This window comes from Rhododendron vialii, chromosome 2a (assembly GCF_030253575.1).
Source record: "Rhododendron vialii isolate Sample 1 chromosome 2a, ASM3025357v1".
Lineage (NCBI taxonomy): Eukaryota > Viridiplantae > Streptophyta > Magnoliopsida > Ericales > Ericaceae > Rhododendron > Rhododendron vialii.
The window spans coordinates 41333082-41358287 of NC_080558.1; the positions used below are offsets into that span (position 1 = coordinate 41333082).

The window sequence follows — 25206 nt, forward strand, 5'->3', positions numbered from 1 at the left end:
AGTTAATACATTTTTCATATTACCACTAAAATTAGATTCTATTTTAAAAAGTTTAGTCAGTTAAATTGTAATATTAATGTCTCCATAGAAGGTTAGTAAGAAAAGTGGATGTGAAAATTTTAATAATGATGTCTCATTGATAAGTTAGAACTATGCAACTAAACACTTAAAAAAGAACAGAGAGAAAAAATTCAACAAGTTGCATGAAAATAAATACCGAACGATTCCCATAGCTAAACTCCCAAATAAAATTAAGCCAAACACATAGCATAACTTAAGTGCCAGAATGTATTGCCAACATGGCAGGAAATTGTTTTGGTTCAAATAGAATTAGTAACCGGCAACCCACACAACATGAAAAAAAAAAAAGAAAAAAATAGTATCTTTTTTTTTTTGCATCCAGACATTGGTGCTCATCAATTTTCCATTTTGCTGCATTACAAAAGCAGCTGCATGGTATAAAAATGTAATCCACTGGGGTAATAATAATATATATTACTAAGAGATTAGGCAAATAAGGAACAAAAAAGAGAGGAGGATATTCTTTTGAGACCTCCATATCCCATAATCAACTTGAATCAATGCAATAAGTGTAGCTGCATGATTTCGTATATTGGTCTTCAGAATAACATTGGCCAACCATTTCTTGCTCACAAATGTGACAACCACGTGGCTACGGTAATTGCATCATTTCCAACTTTTTCCGTAGGTGATCGAAACACAATAGAAAACGACCAGCTTAATGATGAATACTAGTCTCAAGTAGTGGAACAAAATGAGCCGAACAATACTGTCCAGCTTGGAGAGAAGCTAGACTCACCTAAATTGTTATCTTTTTTGGAAGTTGAAACACTTGATGCCATAAGCAAAGACGAAGAAGAAGACTATGACCCAACAAACATGGGCCACTGCAACTGCAGGTAGGAAGTCATACTCAAAACCCCAATAATACTTGAGAAATAGCTTCAATTGCACATCACCCGCTCCAGGGACCTCAAGCAAAACGTCCTTATCACCCACCTGAGAAGTCACTAGTCCATAGAGTGTCCATGCCATCGGAGAAGCCCAGTAGTACCACCTCCACCAGATCGGGATTTGCTGCAACAGTCCGTTAAGGAAATATTGGATAACACATCAAAGGTATAGTACAAATTTACAATGATATTACAGATAAAGCTCTTCCAGAATCCACTTACAATGGTTTGTTTTTGTTTTGTGAAAATGGTCCACATCAGAATCTTTAAACAAGAACTTGCTCAAGAATGAAGAATGATTTAGTATTGTATTTGTAGAAAAAATACTGGCATAGGAAGAACACAATTTTGCATTTACTCACAGAATTTTTTTTGTACTTTCGGTTTTGTAGACCTTTTTCTCAAAATGAAACACCCTAAATTTGTCTTCAACGGTCTTTATGGAGGACAATATGCTCATCAAGAATGAAGTGACAACAACATTTCTTGAATTACGAGCCACCATAGTAGATGTTGTGTGATAAGCGGAAGACACAACGTATCTATCACGCAAAATCAATCTAGAACAAGAACAATAAGATGAACGAAAGGAAAGCAAGAAACCAAGCACACAAGAACACGAGAGATTTACGTGGTTTGATACATAGGCTGTGTATCTACTCCACGGAGGAAAGGGACGAATCAATCCACTATACTCAATAAGGATTACAAGTTACGATCTCCTCACAAGTGTATCTCTCCGTCTCTCTTGGTTTTTCTCATTAAAACAAGATTCTACCAACCTTTTTTCTCTTAACCCCTAGAGACTGCTGAGAACACATATTTATAGAGCAACTCACAGGCCCAACTGACCCAATGGGCCTCTTCATTAAATTGAAGCCACACACGACAGTAGATGCTTTGGTTTCCAACCTTTCAATTTCGAAATAAGTAACTGTAGTTCAATCACATCATTCTGAACAAATGTTTTGCAATATATTCTATGAAATAAATGACAGTTTCCACATTTAGGAACTTAGGCTCTGTTTGGAACCTAAGGAAAGGAATGGAAAAGAAAGGAAAATTAAAAGATTCTCCCTTCTATTGTTTGGTTGGAAGAGAAAAAGAAGAAAATAACAATTTCAAGTTTTGTGAATAGTAAATTTTTCCTCCCATTTTCTTCTCATTTCCCTCCTATTTTCTTTTCTTTTCCTTTCTCTCATTTTCTCCAAGTTCCAAACAGAGCCTAAAGCTTGAGGAGGTCTTAAGTCGACGTACATACCGGCCTGGGAATGAGGAAACCACAGAATAAGTTCCACAAGCTAAGGAAGAAGATCATAACAATGGCAGCAATTTGGACGTTAGGTGTCAGTGCGGCAACCATCATGCCATACATTGTGAAGTAGATGAAGCACATTAATAGGTAATAGGAGAACCACAAGACTTTTCCAACCTTCCACTCGAACCCAATCATGGAGTAGAGTATAAGAGAGTATACCAATGTTTGGATTGTAACATAAACTACCTCTATGGCTACCTGCATAATTTTATAACAAGAAAACGTAAGAAAAATTAAAGATCCATGTTTTATTAATATTTTCTGCTTTCAGTTCCAGAAAACGCAAAAAACCATTTGGTGAACTATTCCAAAAGTGTTCCAGGGAAGAGGAACACCACAATAACGTTTTTGAAAAAAAATGAATACAGTATTAAAGTTTCAGTTTCCGTTGCAAAAAACAAGGAAACACAAAAGGAGAGACAAAACCTTGATTCCAAAACAAGCGAGCTGCCCGAAGAAAGGTCAATGGTGCCAGAGTGGTGGGAGTTTGGGATGGAATTTTCTTTTACTTATTTCTCCATGAAAACTTGTTTGGAGAAACACTATTTTCTGTTTAGAAAGTAGGACTGCTCCCGGTCTGGATCGGATTGAATCCAATCCTAATCTGCGAGTCACGGTTTTTAGAAAATACAATCCCTGTACGAACCAAAAGTCTCACTGTCTGGTTCCAATTCAATCCGTGTACGAATATAGACTATATCACATCAAGGTAGATACTAAATAGTTAAAATATATTTATAATAGTGGTAAGATTATTCGTATAAGCCTATATGTATGTTTATATATACTAAATATCTCACGGTCCAGTTCGGTTAATCCATGGTTTCAAAATGAAAATCCATGTCTGGATTGCGAGTCACAGTTTTTTAATTTTTATTTTTTGTATCCGTGTCTGGACCATTAATTCACAGTTCCAATTCAAAACATATGGATCGGTTTGGGACCGGTTTCACGGTTCAGCAGATTTTTCGAGCAACCCTATTTAGAAGTATAACCAATATTTGGGAAATGAAAAAACAGTTTCCAAACACGTTTTTTTCTTAGGTTTCAAATACTCAGAATATACAAACAAAGAACATGGCAAAACAAAAAACCTTTAGCAAACTATATCTGCCTGTTTCAAAAGTATACAATGGTTGGTCTGGAAACACGTAAACAAGAACATACAAATTTTCCAGATGGAGATTTACAGTCCGCATACAGATTTTAAGACCTCATTTGAGGCAGGAACGAAGGTAACTGATTGAGGTGAGATGAGTTGTGCTACCTGAGAAAATGCGTAAGGCAACGCTGAATACATCCCGGCTGCTCTTTCACGGTAAAATACGGTTCTCTCAATATTAACAATAGCCTGGACTGAAGAAGCATTAGTGGCTCCAAGGAAGAGAAGAGCAGCATACATAGCTCCCATAAGATTTATCAGATCCTGTGCCTTTGTCCTGTTAACGAAGTTCATGTTTTGTAATCTACATGTTCCATATTAAAATCAAAAAACAAATTGCAGTCTAAAATTTTCAATTTTTCATCAAACAGGAACACCAAACACCCAAAAAAATACGAGGAATAAGGCACTATGCAAACTATGTAATGCTCGCTATTTCCTTCACCCTGGTACAATACCCAGTTACGAAAGGGCATTGCGGTATTGTTTTTTAACGTCTTTTACTTTCCCTTCACAAAAATGCATTTGTCAATGTTTCTAGTAATGTTTTCGAAAAGACATGATTTTTTTTAAGAAGCAGTTCAAAGTAGTTTCAGACCTTTTCGCTGAAACAACCAACATGAAAGGTATAGGTGCTTTGAACTCCTCATTATTTTTCTTTTCAAAAGCACAGAACAATGAAAGCCAAAGAAATGAAAACAATAACTTTGATCTCCCAAAGTGTTCTTGACTATAGTACATCTTCTTTCATGTTTTCAGGAAAGAAGGTAATTCCAATAGTTACTGCAGCCATTGAATGCAAATGAAATTTGAAGACTTCGAAGACTTACATCTGCTGCCCTTTTTTCCATAAAATAAACCCGAATATTGCACCAATAACAATGGTGATGAAGAACCGGATGGCATTATACTGGGGGTTCCTCCAGTAAGACCAGTGTTGTTTCCAGAAACAAGCTTTGCACTGTGTAACAAATGATTGAGAGTACTTGGTCGAAAAGTATAGATCCTCCGATCCCGGAGCCGGAGTACCGAGTTCTTTAATGAGCTCCTGATTTCTCCTGAACCAAGAAAAGAAAAGGACAGTTGAAATAAATATGCAACTATATAACTGTTGCATGGATGCATGTGTGAAATCATTTGCAGGTGTATTTCAAGACTGTTGAACTGAAGAATGGTTCCTACATCAATACATATCACAAGCCCAAGACTGGTTTTCCTTGGAAAATGTACTCTCTCCCTGTCGGTATTAATGTTAATCTATGAGATGCATTTTACCTTTCAGTTGTTTTCCAAAGTGGGAAAAAAACATATGTAATCCTATGTTACATGGATCCTGAAAAAAAACATATGCAATCCTATGTTACATGGATCCTTCATTTTGGCTCAAGTACCCGTGTAGATGTCCCGTATTCTTTTGGACACTCGGATCCTCTAATTGTTAAGATACTAACAAAAAGGGAATATCAAATTAGCTAGAAAAGCGATATTTACCGTTGGTATTAATGTTAATATATGAGATGTATTTTACCTTTCAGTTGTTTTTCAAAGTGGAATTATGTAATATTGTAATCCACTTTGGTCCTTTTTTTTAGTGCAATATGGAAATGTACTTCTTGAAATTAATTTTGTTACTTTTTAGCTTGCATATCTCTGTTATTATCTATTAAAGTATAAGGTTGAGAATTTGTTACCATGTTGTTGAGTGAGGGGGGGAAGGGGAAGTGTTTAGGATGTTAATCTAACCCTAACACACATGTACATATAAGTAATATATAGTGAAGAGCAATATGATACAAAGACCTCACTACCCCTCACTTTATTCTAACGATACCAAACATTATTTTTACCAAAGAAAGAGGAAACAGAAAACATAAAGATGTTAAGATCATGAAGATGCAAATCCACAATAACTAAATGAGTATCATGAAGTAAGCATCCATGCCAATATAGGCTCGTCCCCAACATTTCCAACTAGATGAAGTATAATAAAAGAGTCACACACATATTTATATGGATTTGCCACAAGTACAAGAAGGAAATTAAAGACTCCATCTAATGCCGTGCAAGTACATGAAAGCTACATATTCATTATAACTCAAAAATCAAATTCTGCTTACTGATAAAGGGAGGAGTTGGCATATATCTCAGCAAAATCAACATTCAGTTGAGTCTCAACCGTAGGAGCACTAATCTCTAACATCCATGTAGCAGGATTGTAACCATCCTTAATCTTGGGCACACCTGGGACAGCCTGTGACAGTTTACAATGTCAATCTATCCTAAGTTGTTAAGTAGTAGAAAATTTGCTATTCTGGTAGTTTTAATTTGCAAGCTTTGACTATCTCTATATAAATTTATTTCTCCTTTTGTTGGGCACAACCGCACAAGCTTCGACGTCAAAAGAGGAGAAAGAGGAAATAATTTGCAAAGGTTCACTTCATGATAGTTTAGCAATAAAAGGTAATTATGGTATACAGAATGTAGTTTAGCAATATAAGGTAAAACTATAAAACCATACATTTTGTGTACAGAACTATGTGGGCTTTTGTTGTTCAACACCACAGCCACTTTCATGTCGGATGACTTTTACGCATGAAATTTCTGTGTTATCCTTTCTCATAACAAAGGCAAACACTAGCATTAGGAAAAGATTTACTCACTTCAAAATATTCTATAAGCTCTTGGGATTGGCGACCTAGAGGTCCAGCATAAATGACTTGGCCTCCTCTCCTCATCAAAAGTAACTGCAAGCAAGCACTATCATTAGTTGCAATTTAAGCTGCACAGATATGACAAAGATGCTGGCACGGAGATGGATACAACCATGGGACACAATGCCGCCCTAAAGGTGTGGACACAAACACAACGGGGAACACAACAAAATAGTTAAGGGAAAATTTTTACATATCTATAATTGCTATTCATATGAAGATTGTCTAGAAACAACCAAACGACATATCATAATTTGCTATTCGTACCTACTTTTATTATTCCATAATTGTACTCGGGAAATTAATTCTTAAAATTATGACAACTCTGCCATGTTCCCATCTGTGCCTTAACTTGGGAGTTGGGACACATAAACACGTGGCATGTCCTCAACATGTCCGATGCATACGGCAACCCCTTCTGCGTTTTGGTACTTCATAGGCTGTTATTTTGCTCCATAAATGGCCAAAAATCATGATCTAAACTAGTTTCACGAATATTATTTAGTAGGAAATTTTGTAAACCTCATCAAAAGCTTCAAAAATGTCTATGCTTGGTTGGTGAATTGTGCACACTACAGTTCTTCCCGTGTCCACCGTATTTCTCACAGTTCGCATAACAATGGCTGCAGCTCTAGCATCAAGGCCCGATGTAGGTTCATCCATGAAGATGATAGATGGGTTAGCAACCAGTTCTACAGCTATCGTCAACCTCTTTCTTTGTTCTGTCAAAAGACCGTCTACTCCCGGAAGCCCAACTAAGAAATTCCTTATCAGGTCAAGCTCAACCAACTCCATCACTTCTTCAACAAACATCTGTCACAAAAAAAGGGGGGAAAAGTCATTTAAATAGATGAACAAACTTCTGCTTAGCAACATTCACGTTTCTTTTTTTTGTAAAACAGAAATATTTGTATGGTGAACCGTTTTTGAAAATGGTTTCGGAGGGATTCCTTTTATTTTTTGAAAACAACTCTGTTTCCATCCAAAAACCACCAAAAAGGGAAATGAGTGTTTTCAATCTTTTATTGTTTTTGGTTTCCATTTACACAAAAAAGGGTAATGGAAACAAAAGACTATGTTAATGAAGGCAATTCCATATACAAATTCTAGGGATGTTTATCAAGTGGCATACCTTCCGTGTTTTTGTGTTCACATCTGAGGAAAGACGGAGCCAAGCAGAGTATAGAAGAGACTCATAAACAGTAACATAAGGTGAGTGAATGTCATTCTGTTCACAGTACCCGCTAACCCTAGCAAATGTTGCTTGGTTCTTCGCGTAACCTGAAATGCTGATAGTTCCTTCAATATACCTACCAGTCTTCCTTCCGGCCAACACATCCATCAATGTGGTCTTTCCAGCACCACTAACACCCACAAGTGCAGTCAATATCCCTGGTCTGAAAGCACCACTAACATCTCGCAACAGTTGAAGACGATCCTCCTCAATCCCTTGCTTTTTCATTTCCTTGTTTAAGAGAAGTAAAATTTTCAACTCAATTAAAGAATCAAGTAAAACTTATCATCAAAGTGAGAAAACATCCAACATAAAACCAACTGACAATGACTTTAGAGGCTGTTCATACTCATATACTAGTATTCGGGGAGATAATTTACTGAGGTGTGACAGCTCTAACATTCTTCTGCATGAGCAGTCCCGCGACTCGCACGTGAAGAGGTAACTAAAGGAACCATAACATAGGATCGCAACAAAACAAAATTCACTTTGGCAACAAAAAGGATGGGTACTCAATATAAAGATTCTTGCCCACACACAAAGCCTTTGAAAGCCTAGCGCAGCAGCGCTGACACTAATTTTTTAGCACATAACACAAACTCAACAAGCAATGGGTGGAAAGGCCACAAAAGTTCATATATAAGTTCTAGAGGTGATTATAAATTTATGTGGGACAAGCTATACATAAAATCATATGTCAATGAGATTGATAACGAAGGCAAAATTCCATTTCTAGACTAGCTAAGCTATGTGCTAGATAAACATGATAAAACAGATAGATGAGAAAATCCTCAAAAAACAGAATAAAAATAAAAAAACCCAAACGATAAACCAAAAAGATGTGAATTTAAGCACATCATGACAAGCCGGATTGAACGAGCGACTTACAACGGGCATATCCACATAGTAGTTGACATGATTGAATGCTAGTGAAAGGGGTCGAAAGGGCAAAACCATTCCTTTTCTAGGTGCATGATTACTCTGTAAAGTATTTCTTACTGCCATATCAACACCTGTAACCATTCAAAAGGTTTCAGAATTTAGACCATTAGAACATTGTTTACTATAACAAGGAAATAGCCATACCATAGCCTAGGACATTTGGCATCCTAAATTTATTTCTCATTACACATGCAACGCAACTGAAATCAGCATGAGCTTCAAAATGAAAAGGAAAATGGACACAAAGTCTTTCAAAAACATACAAGTTGAACTTCTAGTCTATGTTATTTTGTTTGGATCATCTGAGTGACATAACTAAGAACTCCGGTGGTACAACCAGTAACTAGTGATCTACATCTTAACTTGAAAAGTATTATGAGGAATAACTAGGTTATAAAGTAAAGATATTAAGGGGCAAACGCAAAGGCTCAAACCTTCAGATGCCATTTGTCCATATAGTGACTTCTTTTTTTCATCATCTTCCTCCAACACTGCAGCTCTTGAATCACCCAGAGCTGAAGTAGAGTATACAAAAACAGGGCCGTCAAGAATGCAGTTCTTTCACAATGAAATGATAACTTCAAACAAAAAAAGAGAACCAAAACAACTTACGATTCAAGTAAGTCAATGCTGCAATAAACAAAACGTTGAAGAGAATAGAAAACGCAACCAGTGCTCCAATGCAAACCCAAAACATGTAATCATCCGTGAAGAAGCCTCTCGACATGAGGAGGACTTTCCCAACCGTAGGTGCATTAATTCGGGGGTCCGTGTTATTCTGCATTCAAAAATATGTTCCAACATTTTGTTGAGGCGACTACATAAAATTACGCAACATTTCAAATATAAATGAAAACGCAGACTTCAAGACAAACATAAAAGAGAACTTACGGCACTCCATCTCTTGTCAAGAAATTCATTCATGACTAATGCATTCTGTCCATACATCATTGGAGAAATATAATAGCCCCATATCATAAATGGCTCAATGTCGTCTGCAAGCACGAAAGGAAATGAATGGTTGTAATGCTTTAATCATCTATGTAGAAACACTCACATGCAAGAATACAAAACTTTTTAGCCAAATGCCAAGAATTAATCAGAAAAGTAATGTACCACATTGGACTATTACTAAACTAACCAAAAGCTTGGTGTGGTTTTAGGAAACAGTTGAAAAGGAAATCAGCAGCTTACTTTTGGCAACAATAAATCCTCCAAGAACAACAATCAGTACCAAGGTGAAGGTGCCTAAAGTGCTAGCAACAACCTGTGTTCTTCCCACCGCCGCAATAAAGCGAAAGAGAGACAGACCCATCTGATGTATACTGAAGAATGCCAAGAACTGACGGAAAAATCTGAATGAGATTGGAGAGTATTTGTAAGTGAAACAAACTCTAATAACATGAAATCATTATAAGGTTCCCTTTCTCAATAAAGGTAGTATAGAAAATTCTAGGTACACAAATTGGAACACAGAGAAGGGCAAACCAATTTCCCTTTGGATGAACCTCAGGCACAAAGTGAACTTCTCATTGCTTAATCTCTGAATTTAGACATTCTGATGCCGAATGTGAAGTGTACATTTCTAATGCAGAATTGAAGTTGGTAGCACTCTTACCTACTCGCAGCAGGAGCAAACCCAATTGTGTAATACGTAAGACCAACCAATATTGCTGATTCCAGGAGGGAGATGGGTATCCGAAGGACCCAAATCGGCAAGGCAAAAGCCCACGGAGGATAGAACAAGGCATCCCTCTGTTTATAGAAGACAGGAAGCTTCAACATAGTCATTGCGAGCTCCGCCATCCCATTAAACATCACAGAGATCAAACTGAAGAATAGAGCTCCAAAAAACTTCCCTCCATCTAGCAAAGTGCCATACGGCATTGTTGTCCTCAAGAAAACAGTCAAGGCTATCAATGCCATGATTGTTATTTGGGTGATTTTGAATATGTGAACAAAAATGTCCCGCTTCATTAAGAGCCACTCTCTATCAAAGCACGCCCTAAAGAGTTCCCGGTTGGAGATCCCATACTTTTCTGTCACCAAAGCAGCCGGGTGGGTTTTTGTTGTATCGTAAGGAACACTGAGATCTGCCGCTAGTTGTTGGCCTATAGGGAATGAGTAGAAGGCCTGTGAGAATTCGGCAACTGAGACATATCTATAAAGTTCGTTCTTTTTGAACCAGTATTGTTCTTGATCTTTCTTCGAAGTTACTTCTTGAAGAAAGTCAGCAACTCCTTTCCTCTCAGGGCATTTGAAACCCATGAACTCAAAGAACTCGAGGATATTATCACGCGGACCTTGATAGACAATTTGACCTTCTGAAAGTAAGATGATGTCGTCAAATAAATCATAAGTTTCTGGGGCTGGCTGAAGAAGAGAGACGATCATCGTCACGTCCATTATATGGACCATTTGCTTCATGCAATTGACAATCTGAAAAGTTGTGGAACTGTCCAACCCGTTCGATATCTCATCCATGAAAAGAGCTTTTGCTGGTCCCACCAACATCTCTCCTGCAACCAGTTAAGAAAAAGTTTATCGGAGGACTTATCACTGACAACTCATTTTGAAACCAAACTAATGAGGAATCAACGATCGAAACTCTTTGGTGTGTTGTTTTGGAAAGCATAGGAAGGGAAACTTTTTGTAAATGTATCGCAAACGAATTCGGAAATTTCAAGAGAGACAAAAGAAAATTGAAACAAAAGAAGTTGTTGAGAAGCATCGTCTGCAAGATATCTAAGTACATGAAAGCCTACTAATTGGTTAATAAGACAAATTGAAATTTATAGCTTGATTCAGTATTTTGTGAAAAGGAACAAGTACAAAACAAAATGCAACTGTGCGATAATTGCCAAGTATTGTCAAAACTTGAACTTCGTACTGACACACTTCTTTTTGACGTAGTTTGTTATTCAACCTTTTTTTTCCCATTCCCACATGCGAATAAGGAAACAAAAAAAGTTCGGCCATTCAATGGAAACAAATGGAAATTTTGTTCCTTGTAGGGAACAAAAACTATATAAATCAAATGGGCATAACAGATACGCGGGAAAGATTTAGGCCTCAAAAAATGTTCAATTAAAATAGCATGGTTCTAAGAATAGCAGCATCTACATCCCAAGTCTCCATATTCAGCGGCATGTAGAAAAACTGAAGTGGTCAAGAGACACTTTATGCAGAAAAGTATTGATAATTACTGCAGCTAAAAACTATTAGGCCTCCAGGAATTAAATAGGACATCAATTAATTTGTCAATATTTAATCGGCTATGTATACCATCCAATGTTAATGCCACCAAAATCATTGACAAATGCTTTGAACCCCTTAGATGATTAATATGTCCGTAATGTTTCAACCACTTTAGCATTTATATGGATCAGAAGCATAGTAAAGGTAAAAGGACAACAACAACGAAGACTGACAGCAGAATATCAACACAAAAACAAATTTGAAGTGTCATGGGTAAAGATTCTTAACAGATGCAATGGGAATCTTCACAATTCACTGGCATGGAAAGGAGAACATATGCAACTGGAAGAAACAAGGAGAAAAAGCTGTGACCAACAAGAACAATATGTGTTTCTTTTTCACAGTGATGGAATCATACCAGTGGTCGCGCGCTTCTTTTCTCCACCAGAAATACCCCTTATCATCTCATCACCAACCAAAATATCCGCACAAATATCCAATCCAAGTATCTGTGATAATTTGTATAATCATAAGTTATGAAATCATTTACTCTAGGGGATTATAAAAGGAGTTCTGCAACAGCAAACTGGATGTAAAAAGACAAATGCTTCAATATTAGAACTGTGACCTTGATAATATAGTCTGTAACCAAACTGGTCTCTTGGCCCGACACTGCTGTGGCCTTCATAAATGCATCAATCTCAGGATCTGGTTTAATTCCTGCATCTTTCTCTCGTCTTGAGAGCTCCACAAGCATTTCATATCTTGTGCCAACCCCAAAACAGCGCCCTGAGAAATCCAATGTCTCTCTCACTGACATTCCCCCATAATGAAGATCCAATTGACTAATGTAAGCACAGGTTCTTTGAGGAACAAACTCATTCAATTCATGACCACAATAAGTGACTTTTCCTGATAACTGCCACATAGAAATGAGTAAAGAGGGGAAATCCTTACACAACAAAAGATACTAACAAACAAACAAAAACATTTAATAGAGAACCATAAACACACCCTTAGGTCCCGATCAAGCTTCCCTGCTAGTGCTAGCAACAATGTTGTTTTGCCTGCGTTTGGTGGACCCAAAAGCAATGTCATCCTGAAATCCTGAAATTAGTACTTTTAAACAACGAGGCAGTACAGTACAGATCAAGTTGCAACCTTCCCAAGATTCCAAAAAAAGAAAGAGAGGTAAAGGAGAATAGTATAAAAACCCAGGATATGCAAAAACAGAACACTATATCCATAAATATTTTCTTTCCAAATACACCACAAAATGAAGCATAAAAAACAAAACATAGATTACTTTTGCATTACTAACCAAAATACAAAACAGAAATAGAACTCACAAAAGAAATTTTCTCGTTATACATAGATTACTTTTGCATTACTAACCAAAATACAAAACGGAAATAGAACTCACAAAAGAAATTTTCTCGTTATACATAGATTACTTTTGCATTACTAACCAAAATACAAAACGGAAATAGAACTCACAATAGAAATTTTCTCGTTATACAAACGACACAAACAACAAAGAATTTTTTTTCCAGGTGGCCACTGGCAATCTCTACATTACCCCCTTTTTTGAGAAACCATTTTTTTCATTACTTCCTTGTCTATCATGAAGAGAAAGTTTCCAACTTGATTTCATTACCGTGATGGTTTCACAATGCCGCTAACATCTTTAAGTATCTGAATTTTTCTCTTCTTAGAAGGGGCAAGCCGAAATAGTCCAAGAACGCTCTTTTGTCCACAACAGCCAAAAATAATAATAATTTGTGTTAGTAATCAGCAAAAAAAGCACAAAAGTTAAGAGATATGCAAGATGTTATATTTATAGTCAATAACATGTTTCACGGAATGCTAAGCAGCACGAAACTGAAATATATAAAAAGAACTTATATTTTTCTCCACAATTAATGAACACCACAATGACTTTTGGGGAGTGATTTTCCCAAAATACAATGCATGTTTTTTCCTTTATTCGGCAGACATATAAGACTTTTGTATATTGCACAGAAGTTTATCGAGAATGAATAAAAATGTAAGGGCAGACTTGTTCTCTTACATAATAAGAGCAAAAAATGAGCACTTGAAAATCATTTGTATAGTTCTTTAATTATTTACTCCTCAATCACAATGAAAATCCATGATTCGTTTTCCAATTAACTCCCATTGTACCCATCCAGAAAATTTAAGAGAAAGAACAAAAATTCTATCATTTTACGAGAGCAGGGAAGCTGCCAAACCACAAGCAAGAATTTTTTCAGTGTCCCTTTCTAACTTATGATGACAAAAAGACTCTCTTCAACTGTTACTATAAGGACTAATCCATTGGTATTTGTTTTTGCAATCAGAAAGAAATTATTTGCAGTTTTGCACATAGTAGAAATTACAAGAAACGGAACAAACGTCAAGAGTGAACGATAGGTTCACAACAACCATTAGGGGTTATAAACAAACTGAATTATTCAAGCCCAAGCCCACGTTTCTTCACTAAAAGCTTATTCAAGAGTGTTTCATTAAAAGCTAATTCAAGAACGGTTCATTATATTAACAAACAAAAAGTGAACATTTTGTTACAGCTCATTAACTTTCAAACAAAGCTCAAATAAGCTACTCCTCGGCACGTTATGCGTAAAAAATACAAGCTACTCAAGATCAGCTGGTGTTCGGCACGATTAGAACTTGTTTGAGATCAATTTGCATCATAAACAAGCAAAAGGTTGCACATTTTCTTTAAGCGTGTTAAATTTTCAAACCAAGCTTGTTTGGCTCATCCATTAGCCCTAACCGCAATAACTAAAGCAAGCCCAAGCTGCTCAACAATGATAAACCAACTCAAGCAAAATTCAAATGGAAAATAAACCTAACAAATAAAGAGTGACTTCAAATTGGGACAAATAATCGATCAATCTTTTTATTAAGAGTGTACAAAACCACTTTGGTTAGCTCATATTCACAGACATCTAACCATCTGTCCAAATTTATCTTTGATATGGATGTGTTATTTGTCTCACTCGTGTACAAGTACAATAGGTCTTTTCCCACTTGTATTAGATGCACACACGGTGGGTTGTAATATAATATTAATATATCTCATGCTATTCCACCTAAAAGTTATGGAAAACGAAGACAAATTAAGTAAAAGTTCATAGAAACATAGAGAAAAGAAAGTACCTCAAGTGCGTTCAAGGTGGCATTAAACAGAGTAGGAAGTGCTCTGCCCCCAACATGTATATCTCCATCAACTGATAAATGCTCAAACCGGACTTCAATCTTCGGAATCTCAATTCCCACCCTGTGTATGTAGGTATCAAACACAACCCCCAAGTGCCCCAACTACTTTAAACTAAAATTTACCCCAAAAATAGTTGACAACTTCTCTCCAAAGTTCCTAACGTATAGGGATGGATAACTCCCAAAAAAATAGTTGACAACTTCCTAACGGATAGGGATGGACTCTCTCCAAAGTTCGACCAACTGTTTTTTCTAGGGTTTCCTGGGGAGGGGGGTGTTCCTCTCCTCCTCCCCCGGGGCGTTTCTGATCTAGTTTAAGGCATTTTCCCCTCTCTCTCTCTCTCTCTCTCTCTCTCTCTCTCTCTCTCTCTCTCTAATAAGTTTGAACCTATACCCTAGACACTCCTTTATTTTGGCCCTGGTTGGTGGTGTTTTTTGAAGGAGGTGGTGGGCTTCCTGCAGATTTTGAACGCGGTAGGGGCGCGGCGGCGGAGTTTGTCGTCGGAAGTGGTAAAGTGAAAGCCCACGGCTTTCCATATGGTGGCGAGCGGCGGTGTTTTGGTTGAAAGGAATCCGCTGGGTAGCGGTTGGAGATGGAGAACCAGTGGAGGCGAAGTGGCAGCGGCGAAGTAGCGAAGGAGTAGCAGCGATGTTGATGCGGAGGAGCAGCGGCAGCTCGTAGCGGAGGAGTGCTGGTGGTCACTGATGGCAAACGGAGAAGCAGAGTTTGGAGACGAGGTGGGGTTCCGATGGGTGGCGTTTGGAGGCGTAGGAGCAGTGGAGACGAAAGGGCAGCGGTGACATAGCGGAGGAGCAGCAGCGGGGTTTGATCCGGTGGAGCAGTGGCGGCATGTCGCGGAGAGGATGCGGAGGAGTTTTGCAGCGGTGATGATGTGGTGCGGTAGCGCCGGCAAGCAGCGGAGGGGTACCAGATGCAGTGCAGAGGCGGAAGAGTTGGGTTTAGGCGTTAGGGTTTCTGGTTGGGTAGGTGGCCGGCCCATTTTAATTAGGGTTCTTGACGGCGGCTTGGTGGATGCTTAGAGGCGGCGGTCGCAAGGTGTGGCGGAAGCACAGAGGAGCAGCAGTAGTTTTGGAGGTAGCGGTCGCAATGTGTGGCGGAAGGACAGAGGAGCAGCAGTAGTTTTGGAGGTAGAGAGGCAGCGGAGCAGTAGCGGTGTTGGAGGCGGAGGGCAGCCGAGCAGATACGGTTTGGAGGCAATGGAGCAGCGGTGTGCAGCGGAGGTTTGGCGGCGTGCAGTGGAGCTATTAGGTCTAGGTTTGGTGTGGGCTGTGTGTTTAGGTGTCGGCAGCCCATTTGAATATGGGCTTGGCCTTTTTGGTTGCATTTGGGTGATTTCTGTGGTTTGGGGTTTTTTTTGGTATTGGGTTCAAACATTAGGTTTAGGTTGGGCCTGGCCCACTGGGGTCTTGCTAGCATCTTGCTAACAGGAATTTTACAAAATTGAGAGGTGAAAAAGTAGGTTTAGATCTCGCGAGATGAAGGTGTTTGACCCGCTTAGGCAAACTTTCACTAATATCTTTTTCGGTCTAGTTAAAGACAGTCATCTATGCCGGAGCTAAGAAATTCACAAAAGATTATTTTTTTGACGCTTGGTCGATTATGAGAGAGCAAAACCACCAACCAACCGAACAACCCGCTTTTTACTCCTGGTCGATTGGCGCATAACTAGCCAAACTTTGCCGGTAACCTTGAGCTTCAAAAGCTTCACAGATCCGGCGCCTCTCTCCTTCCACTGGTTGTTGTCCTTGTTGAATCAGTAAAGTTTGGCTTTCCTCCAAAACAAATATCCACGGCGACAGATCAGTTTAAAAGAGATCACGGGAACCCCAGGTATTCACGAGAGAGAGGGAGGGAGAGAGTTACAGATCGAGGATGGCGTCCCCGTCTTCTTTGCCGGTGGTGGCGTCGACCTCTTCGAGCTTGACGATCGGTGCAACTTGTGCTCTGGTGTCTTCATCTTCACCGGGAGCGGGTTCTTCCGCGTCTGTGCTCTGGATCGGCCATTCGATTAACTGAGACCGGTCACGATATTTGTATTTGTTCAAAGCCAGTTTGAAATTACTACTCCTACTAATGTTTTGTACAGTAAGTTTTTGAATTTGAGTTTTCATTCTCATAAATCCCTTTTGTTTCTTTTTCAAAGCCAGTTTGTTTTTTAATTTGAGTGTGTTTTTTTTTTGCTTGAATTACAAATTTTGTAAGCTGATAAAGTAGGTGTGAATTCTTTATTGGAGATGTGAATTCTGTCTTTTTCAAAAATTTAAATTCTACATTTAGGTGTGAATTGCATTTTTTTTTGAATGTATAAATTCTTAATTTGGAGATGTGAATTGCGCAAATGGGATGTGAATTAGGTAATTTGAGGGTGTGAAAAGTGCAAATGATGTGTAAATTCTACATTTTAGGAGTGTAAAGTGTGTAATTTGGAGTGTGAATTCACACCCTCACAAATTTCGCAAGAGGCAAAATAGTAAAAGTATTTTTAAAGAAACGGTTGCACGGGCCAGCACTTCAAAAAAGGGTTCCCATAGAGTCCTAAACAAAAGATGGAACCGGCTTGAAATTTCCTGTTTGGATTCTTACTAACCGCCCTATTTTGTCACTGTCTACTTGTCCAAGTCCAGGCGCCGGTGATTCCTCTGTTAACTTCCTGCATTTTCTTCTATTGCAAATCGAAATTCAATGAGGTCAGTTCCTCTGTTTCGACTGTGATTCCCAATCAATGAGGTGGATAAAATTTGATTTGGTTGGTTTTAAATAGGGGTGGTTAGGTGGTAGGTGAATTTGAACACGTTTGTGTTGTAAAGGAGATGGATTCTGCATTTAGAGGTGTGATTTGTATAATTTGAAGATGCGAAATGTGCATATAGGTGTGAGTTTTGCATTTAGGGTTGTGAATTGAGTGATTTAAGGTGTAAATTGTGTGAATTCTGCGAAGAAATTTAATGGGGCCGAATTTACACCTCCAAGAATTCACATCCCCGATAATTCACATCTCAAGAATTCCGCAAAATAGCAAAATACTTCTAATAAAAGCATCTTTAAAAGGGAGGTTGCATGGGATAGTGCAGGAATAAGCCCTGAAAAACACCCCCCACCCTTCTCTCTCTCTCCGGACGGGAACTAGCCCCCCAGAGAATAGCCTGAAGGCAGCCCACCCACCCAACCCCCCCCCCCCCACACTCACACACTCTCTCTCTCTCTCTCTCTCTCTCAAGTAGTACTGCGCTTCTCTCCTTGCATCATTTTGTACAAAAACTAAATATTAATAATTTTTACAAAATTTGTGCACAATTTGTTTGTCAGGATCAGTCGACAACATTAATGGTAGCAAATACAAACAAATTATACAATTTAGCAAACTAAGGCCCCGTTTCGGAACGCGAAATAAATACTTATTTTTAAAAAAAACAATTTCAAGCTAAAAAACGAATGACTTATTGAAATATAAAAATATGCAATATAGATCTTGTTTGAAAGATCTCATTGAGATCTTTAATACGGTGCAAAAAAAAATTAAAAGTTATTTTTCATTTACATTATTTTTAAATTTAAAAATATAAAATAAATATTTATTTTTTAAAAATGTGTTCTGGAACGGGCTTTAATACTTCTGTCATGCAGTAGCGTAATTTACATTTTTCAATCCCAACCCCGTAAACGTGTCTTGATTTTAGGTTCCAGCATGCATGGTAGTAGAGAGAGAGAGAGAGAGAGAGAGAGAGAGAGTGTGTGTTTACCTATCAGTCCGGTCCCTCAATCGCTGAAGAAACCTCTCGTTACCTTCTTCCGCAGTCTTGAGTACACTATCCATCAACAGCTTCTTCTCCTGATTTCCTAGCTTAGTTACATCCACCTCACCTTGCACGATTTCCCCGTTGTCCAGCACTCTATTTAGCATCCCCTTCCTCAACCTGTCATACGTCGGGAGCCGCTCGATCGCCGCCCACCGGAGCTTCTCCTCGTCGTCTTCTCGCATGCTTTGGCTCGTCGTGCGGCCGAACACGTCTGGCTGCCCTCGCCATGCTTCCGGGAAACTCGCTGACGCAAAACTCCGGCGACTGCTCGAGGATCGCGTCAGATCATCTTGGGGCAACGCCGCCATAATGATACTGTTTTACAAGAAGTTGTAACCGGACTCAGACACTTCAGTTACTATTAAAATGAAAAATAATCTCAATTCTAACATTCTAAGATTTATAGGATCCTGACATGGGTACATACTTAGCAATATATTCTTCGTACAGAAAAGATCTTGAGCTACATAACCTTGGGTTTCGCTAAAAGGGAATAAGTACGATAAAACAAATAAGTGTTTGTTGTAGGTCTTATATATGTTCAAATTTTATGGAAGCCAAATATTTCAAAACATTAATGGTGTCACTGGAGGGTTTATCCGATCATTAATTTCAGAGAGTCTTGTAATTAGTCGATGTACGCGCAAGCTGACCCAAACCGCTTACAAATAAAAATAAATAAATTAAAGAAAGATCTTTAGCTACATAAATCGTTTACCAAGATGCAGTAGCCAGTAGGTATGCTTCTAACACAATGTTTGGTAGACGTTAAAAGGGAGGGGATATAAGAAGATGCCGGATATGATTTGCAGAAATGATTAGGCCACCGCATGCCATGTGGGGCCCACTTCGGGCTCTGCACAGATGATCCGAGCCGTTTCATAATTTTAAAAACAAAACTCAGTGGACTTTGAGAAAAATTAGCTCAATCCGATATATGTAGACGCTCATCCAATCTTTCCATTTTTTGAAAAAACAGAAAAAATTTAGAGAGAATTCTGGGTTGAGAGAGAGAGAGAGAGAGAGAGAGAGAGAGAGAGAGAGATGGGAATAAAGTGGAACCTGCTGTGTAGTGTAGAAATCTGGACGAGTGAGAGCTGAAATTTAGGAAGTAATTAAATAGAAACCCAAGACCAAGAGATTGCTATTTATAGACTTTGTTTTCCTTACCGGATGGTGGATGACCAATGGGCTCACATGAGCTTTGATTTCTCTCCTTTTTTTTTGTTCAAACGGAAAAGTGAACTTTGACATTTGATAGTTTGTAGTCTCTTTTTTTTCACGGAAAAAACATACTTATTCAATTCATTCAAATAAGTAATACGACATCTACAAATAACCACCCAATTTCTCACACAGACAATTGATAGTTTGTAGTCTTTTTTTTCCCACAGAAAAAGCATATCCATTCAATTCATTCAAACAAACTGTACGGCATCTACAAATAACTATCCAAATACAGATCAAGTCATATAGCAGCTACTAATAACCACCCAAAAATAGAGATACAAAAAAATAGCCAGACCCTAAAAGAGATAAACCTAATGTTGAACTCCTAAGCAGGAGACATTACCCATCCACACCGTAATCTTGAATGGCAAATGTGGAGCTAGTTTCCAAGCACTGGGCCCCTCAAAATGGCGGATGGTACTAGTTATAAAGCAAACTTAGATTTATCAGTATATATGTACCTTATAATTAACTTGTTAATATAGATATATTTTAGATTAATAGCTAGATAGAAAAAATATTTTTGATCCACTAGCCGAAATTCCTGTTGGTAAATAATGGTGGGGTCAGTCCACAGGAGGTTGAAAACTCGTTTGTTTTAACTGATGAGATTAGGTCCTATCTATTTTTGATATATTAGATGCAGTATCATCATCACTTCATGATTACCACATTTCAAAACGCCCTTCTTAAAAGAATATGTGTTTATTTTACATTTTCAAATTTAAAAATAATATAAATAAAAAATAATTTTTTGAACCGTGTAAAAAATCTTACCGAAATTTTTCAAATAAGATCCATATTACATATTTTTATATTTCAATAAACCTATTTTTTTAACTTGAAATTGATTTCTTAAAAAATAAGAACTTATTTTTCATTCTGAAACGGAGCCTAATGCACCATTTTCGAATTTTTTATATGAATAGTGGTATCAGGTCTATTTTAGTAAATAGGTTATTGGAGTGGGTGTAATGAGTGGTTCCACGCTTTTCAATCATTTATTCTGGGTGCTTGAAGAGTACTCTGTTTTTAAATTTACGAGGGTAGGAGGAAGAGGCAGAAGAGTACTCTGTTTTTAAATTTATGTGTGTGCATAGGGCTGTAAATGAGAAGCCGAGCTTTCTCGAGCTCGGACTAAGCTCTTTTACTAAATAAGCTAAAAATTTAAGCTTAAATTTGGCTCGAGTCTTAATGAACCAAGCTCTTAATAATCTGAGCTTAGTCATATAAAATGAGTCTCTTTAATCGAGTTAAGTCTCCCTTAATTAGTTGAGCTTTTGTCGAACAAATCGAGACTCGGCTCGTTTACTAAATAAGCCAAAAACTCAAGCTCAGCTAGTAAACGAGCTCAGCTAAGCCAAGCGTTAACAAGCCGAGCTCGCGAGCTACTCGGTTCATTTGGAATCCTATGTTTGTATATATAGCACAAATTGGAGGGAACCCATTTGGTTTGGCGCCAGATGGCTCGTGAGTGGTGTAATTCCGATTTTGCCCTCACATTGGTGGGGGAAGATGTCATGTGATCACTTTGCCGTCCAAATTGGTGGATGGCAAAAAGAATTGGACAATATAGATTGCAGTGTGATAGTCTGAGGACGAAATATGTAGAATTGATAGTTTCAGGACTAAGGCTCCATTCTTCTAAAGATTTTATTTTTTAAATATTTATTTTATGTCTTACGGGACTGGTCATTCTCTCATAATACATAATTTTTAATTCAAAAAATAAGTATTTATTTGAAAAACTAGAAAATTCTTAATCAAAAAATTTGGTCTGTTTTCCACAATATTGGCCCGTTTATCAAAAAACTAGAAAATATGATCAAATTAAATTAAAAACTACTCATTCAACCCTGTGGGCAAAATAAATATATGTAAAAAACCCTCACCCAACTATCTAGAAGAGCTTCGAGTCTAGATAAAACGATGCTTATGAATTCACGTAGTAATCAAATTAGTACACAATAATCCCAAGCGGTTAGCCAAGTGGTCTTGGTCTGGACTTAGTTGTTTGCTCTATTCTGAGGTCTCAGGTTCGATTCTTATTGCCAACAACTCGATTTTGGGCCACCTCTCCGCACGCTTAAGCGTGTGAAATGGCTGTAGGAAGGGCTATAGGGATTTGTCCGAGGTGCACACAAACTGGCCCGAGACACCCTATATTACCCAAAAGAAAAATTTTATTTGTGCGCAATAAAATTAAATATCATGCTCAACCTTCTCATTAATTGCCTACTTGATACTTTAATCCCTGAGAATTTACATAATTAATGTACCATATATACATGGAAAAACATACTTACATAATGAGAGTGTATAATTATCGATAATAAATTCTATTTGTCTGTTCGCCTTTAAAATAAAGATCCTAGCTCTGCTAGTATTTGATGGTTGGTCGAGAACTTAAATATTTGATTCCTCAGTGAAGATGGACTTAAAAATGGGACGACAATTAATCTAGAAAAAAAATCTCCAAGTAATGTATTCCTTTTTAAGCGATTCATCATTTGTTCAAGTTCAAATTCTCTATGCCCAATTTGTTTTGCGCATCTGTTCTGGTGCATTTTTCTACTGTTAGACGAGTGAAAATTCTTTTAATTTTTTTTAAAATCCACACATGATTCGAGTGTACAAAGACGGATCGAGCGACGGATTGTTATAGAGGGGCAATTTGTTGTTACTTTTGGAGAATCTTTTGTTTAGATCAAAAATAATTGTGGTGGTTGTGATGTAAGCCAAGTGATTTAACCTAAGTTAAAATTGTAGTGGTTGGTAGGCAAGTAGTTTTTTACCACACGTTTTCGTTTACTATTTGAATATTATTTTTGGTACAAACCACACGTTTTCATGTAATACGATAGGGAAGCAAAGCAGACGTACATATATATACTTTTTCCTGGGGTGGAAATATTCTAGATTTCCGACTCAGTTAGGGGGTGTTTTCGGTAGTAAGAAATTTGTAGATTTTTATTTGTAGTTGAGAAGTTGTTAGGTGCGTCCAGTAATGAATAAATTGTTGAGAAATGTTAAGTTATTTTCAGTAGTGAATAAGTTGTTGATGGTTTGTGAGTAGAGTTACTGTAGCAAAATTAGTTTTTGTTGACAAATTTTTTGTTAGTTGAAACAAAATGTGAAAATGCTGAAAGTTTTTTGTTAGTAGAAATGAAATAGAAAAATGCATTAAATTTTTTGTGACTTTTGTCAGTGGAAACATTCCCTTCAACAAAAATAATAATATTTGAACGGTAAAAGAAAGTTTATTTAATCTTTGAATATATAGACTAAAGAAAACAAGTATTATACGGCATTATATCCCTAGACAAGCTAAGAAAAAAGGGTACGAGACCCAATCTGAGATTGGCAAGATATTAACTAAGAAAACACCCAATGAAACTCGATCAGTTAAGCAAAATTGGTCCACTTATTCAACAGAATATAAAATATCATATTTTTTAAAATATTGGTCCACTTATTCAACAGAATATAAAATATCATATTTTTTAAAATATGAAACTGAAGTACAAATAGGCTGCTCCATATATTAGTCGAGAAGAACGAGAGCGCACTGTGGAAAATTAAAATGAAAGGAGCGCATGACATTTTAAAAGATTAGATATTGAGTAATAGGGTCACCACCCTTACCCTTTTCTTTTCTTTTCTTTTGTAAAAATCAGGTATCAAGTTCATCCTTTTTTTTGCGGAATGGGATTGGTCTAACTTATATATTCTAGAATCATTTTTCATTAGTTTTTCGTTTTTTAATTGGTTTAAGTTATTTATTTGTCTCGTTAAGAGAATAAAAGAAAAATATGGATCAAAATCAGTTAGTATCAACAATGCCTAAGCTGATCGACATCAAACATCACCTTTAGTTTACACTACACAAATTGGAAAAAGAAAATTACAATATTGGGCATATATAAAAAAAAAAGGTATATACCGTTAGTCTGTAAATGGTAATTAAGAAGTCCTAGAACATTATTCAGTTCGGTTCGATTAGATTCGGGTAATTCTGCGCTCCAAATCCTAATTGAAATTGCCCTGGTATTTAAATTTTAAACCCAAAATAGACCGGCGAATAGGAAGAACTTAAAAATAATCATCCTTGCAAGGGTGGTCAAATCACGAAGTACAAGTCGGTTTCGAGTGAAATTGTCATTCCCTTTATGCGTCCTAAAAGTGATCTACTTGGAAAGTCAAACTTATGAAATCCAAGAAAAGTTGTAAAGAGATCAGTCGAAGGCGTGCCGACATTTGCAATTTGATGTTCATGATTCATGACAACCACAATAGGGTTCTTGTTTACTGGTTAGGTTTCAATTCGATCTTCAATGGAGTCCCTAATAAGATTTCTTCAAAATGGTTATTTTATTCATGTTCAATGGATTCATTTTTGTCCTAATATATGGAGTGAGACTTTGTTTACAACTCAAAGTTAATGGTCAAACGTCATCGTCAAAAAACGAAAAATTAATAAAAATAGTTTTCCTTGATATTTTAAAAAATACTTGTGTAAAAGTCATAATTTTAAAAAAAAATTCATAATTTTTGTATTTTTTTCGATTTTTCACATCGAGACGAACCAATAATACATAATCATCAATTTTTATCGACCCTAACCACGTGCAACTGCTTTCTCCCCTCCCCTCCCAGGGTTTCTAACCCAGTGGGGCGGGGGAGGGGGGCGGGCCGATTTCCCTCTCTTATTTGATCTGTCTCTCTAACTCTCCTTCTCCTCCCTTCTTTTTTCCTCCCCTTTCTCTTTCTTTGTAGCGTTGTCTTGCTCTTCTTCTCCGTCGTCTCCTTCTCCACGTTGTGCCTCCTTCCTGCCTCTGTTTTGCCGTCGGTTACTATCTTGACAGCCTTCGGTAGTTCTAATGGCTTGGTGGGGCGGAGGCAGGGGAGGTTGGCTGCGAGGATCTCCGGTCGATCTGCTACCGGGCGTGATCGTTATAGGCCTAACGGCATGTTGCAGGTGTATCGTTTTGCTTGTCGTGACCTTGGGCGTTTGCAATTCGGTGGTGTTGGGGTGTTATAGTGTCTTGGGTGGCTATTGGGTGTCGTCAAGGTAGCAGTCAACGATATGGCAAATGGATATGCTCAGGTGCTGCCGCAGGACCGGCTCTGGGCTAAGGCCCAAGAGGCTGCCTTAGGCCCTCCAAAAATGTGTAAAAACTAAGGCCTCCTATTATTTTGGGTACCCATTATATATGTCCAATTTTTTTGGGTATAGCAACACTAGAGGCCCATTTTAATACCCAAACCACCTATTTTACACTTAAGAGACACAGGCTCAATGGTTGGGCCCAACCTGACTTGCTCAATCAAAGGAAACAAAAAAGGAAAAAGAAAATGCAGATCACAGGGGCTGT

At 37.7% G+C, this 25206-nt stretch overlaps 1 protein-coding gene across 8 annotated transcripts; it reads right to left on the reverse strand.

Moving 5' to 3' along the window:
- Positions 1–265: 265 nt before the first annotated feature.
- LOC131317782 (ABC transporter G family member 39-like) lies at positions 266–19815 on the reverse strand. Of its 8 annotated transcripts, none has more exons than XM_058347411.1 (21): positions 19664–19815; positions 18545–18916; positions 14723–14843; positions 13197–13285; positions 12554–12638; positions 12168–12458; positions 11958–12048; positions 9960–10860; positions 9536–9696; positions 9233–9336; positions 8954–9119; positions 8776–8856; positions 8288–8412; positions 7298–7630; positions 6688–6978; positions 6115–6198; positions 5572–5705; positions 4285–4512; positions 3560–3731; positions 2236–2490; positions 266–1098 (listed from the first exon to the last, which is right to left on the reverse strand). In XM_058347411.1, exons 2-21 carry the CDS (start codon positions 18907–18909, stop codon positions 829–831), a joined length of 4347 nt encoding a protein of 1448 aa, XP_058203394.1. In that variant the 5' UTR covers positions 18910–18916; positions 19664–19815; the 3' UTR covers positions 266–828. The 8 variants fall into 8 exon arrangements, with proteins under 8 accessions (XP_058203394.1, XP_058203395.1, XP_058203396.1 ...); XM_058347412.1 differs by lacking the exon at positions 19664–19815 and adding an exon at positions 19029–19083; XM_058347414.1 differs by lacking the exon at positions 266–1098 and adding an exon at positions 1121–1988 and having other exon boundaries at positions 2200–2490.
- Between the last annotated feature and the right edge of the window lie 5391 nt (positions 19816–25206).

Bases quoted from the DNA above. Each gene is read 5' to 3' on its own strand.
- LOC131317782 (XM_058347411.1), bottom strand. From the start codon at position 18,909: ATGGCGGCGTTGCCCCAAGATGATCTGACGCGATCCTCGAGCAGTCGC. The intron at 12,639-13,196 runs GTAATGAAATCA...TCAGGATTTCAG, and splicing joins GGCATTGTGAAACCATCACG to GATGACATTGCTTTTGGGTC. The intron at 3,732-4,284 runs GTAAGTCTTCGA...CTTCGTTAACAG, and splicing joins TGGAAAAAAGGGCAGCAGAT to GACAAAGGCACAGGATCTGA.